This window comes from Elephas maximus, chromosome 7 (assembly GCF_024166365.1).
Source record: "Elephas maximus indicus isolate mEleMax1 chromosome 7, mEleMax1 primary haplotype, whole genome shotgun sequence".
Lineage (NCBI taxonomy): Eukaryota > Metazoa > Chordata > Mammalia > Proboscidea > Elephantidae > Elephas > Elephas maximus.
Genome location: NC_064825.1, coordinates 109,522,948 through 109,524,642, shown reverse-complemented (window position 1 = coordinate 109,524,642; position 1,695 = coordinate 109,522,948). Strand labels below are relative to the sequence as shown.

The window sequence follows — 1,695 nt, the reverse complement described above, 5'->3', positions numbered from 1 at the left end:
TAGTGACAGTTTGGACTGAAAATTTTCTTATTGCATGGAGTTACCCTGCATATAGCAGAATGTTAATAACATCCCAGGCTTCCATTAGGTACAAGTAGTACTCTTCTCCTAGTTGTGACATCCAAAATGTCTCAGGCATTGACAAATGTTCTTTGGGGAACAAATATTACCCAACTGATAACAAGTTAGATTTCTCTTTCTTTCCCTCTTTCCTTCTTTCTCTCTCTATCTTCAAGTGTCTATGCTTTATTTGTGGGAGGCAGGTTTAATTTCAAATAACTGTATTTATTTGGATTTATCTTATTCATTCAGCATATTGCCTTTGTATGCTAAAAATCTACTGATGGTGCTACATAAAACCTATTGACTACGCTGTTGCCTCTATCCAGAATAGGTTTCCTGATAGACCAAGATGGACAAACACAATCTAACAGTGCTGAATGAGTTCATTCTGATGGGAATCACAGAACGCCCAGAGCTGCAGGCGCCATTGTTCGGGCTGTTCCTCATCATCTACCTGATCTCAGTGGTGGGCAACTTGGGCATCATCATCCTCACCAAGATGGACTCCAGGCTACAAACTCCCATGTACTTTTTTCTGAGACACCTGGCTATCACTGATCTTGGTTATTCAACAGCTGTGGGACCCAAAATGCTAGTCAATTTTGTTGTAGATGAAAATACAATCTCCTATTATTTTTGTGCTCTACAGCTCGCTTTCATTGTTTTGTTCATAAGTGGTGAACTTTTCATTCAATCAGCAATGTCCTATGACCGTTATGTTGCTATCTGTAACCCTCTGCTCTACTCAGTCATCATGTCACAAACGGTGTGTCAGATATTGGTGGCAATCCTCTATCTTTATTGCACATTTGTTTCTCTTTTGGTCACCATAAAGATTTTTAATTTATCCTTCTGTGGCTGCAATGTCATCAGTCATTTCTACTGTGACACTAATCCCTTGTTATCTTTGCTCTGCTCAAACACACATGAAATTCAATTGATCATTCTCATCTTAGCATCTCTTGATTTGATTACATCCATTTTAATAGTTCTTGTTTCTTACCTGCTCATTTTTGTAGCCATTCTCAGGATGCACTCAGCTGTGAGTGGGCACAAGGCCTTCTCCACTTGTGGATCCCACCTGACAGTAGTGGTAGTGTTCTATGGGACTTTAGTCTTTATGTACATGCAGCCCAAATCCAGTCATTCTTTTGATGCTGATAAAGTGGCTTCCATATTTTACAGCCTGGTTATCCCCATGTTGAATCCCTTGATTTATAGCTTGAGGAACAAAGATGTAAAATATGCCCTACGTAGAATATGGAAAAAAATATGCAACATCATTTCTATTGTTTGATTCTTTATATGGTTCCTATGAAATACATGATGAGTTTTAAACCTTGTCTGTGTGCCTCCATAGGGTTTAGCAAGCACACATATATTCCACATATATTTATAAATATGTGTCAGTCACTCTTCTGAATACATTGATGAATAAAACAGTATAAACCTTTGCCTTCCTTGAAGTTAAGAGATGGAATACAGATATAATAATTAAGTGAATTTTATCATAGAGAAAAGTGTGTTGGGGCCCTGGTGGTGCAGTGATTAAAGTGCTTGGCTGCTAAATGAAAGGTCAGTGATTCAAATCCACCAGTCAATCCCTGAGAGAAATAATCAGCTTTCATAAAG

General features: G+C 38.2%; 1 protein-coding gene across 1 annotated transcript; it reads left to right on the top strand.

The window, feature by feature from the left end:
- Window positions 1-412: 412 nt before the first annotated feature.
- On the top strand, window positions 413-1,360 carry LOC126080315 (olfactory receptor 8K3-like). Its single transcript, XM_049891567.1, has one exon. The coding sequence runs from the start codon at window positions 413-415 to the stop codon at window positions 1,358-1,360; it is 948 nt and encodes a 315-aa protein (XP_049747524.1).
- Window positions 1,361-1,695: the final 335 nt, after the last annotated feature.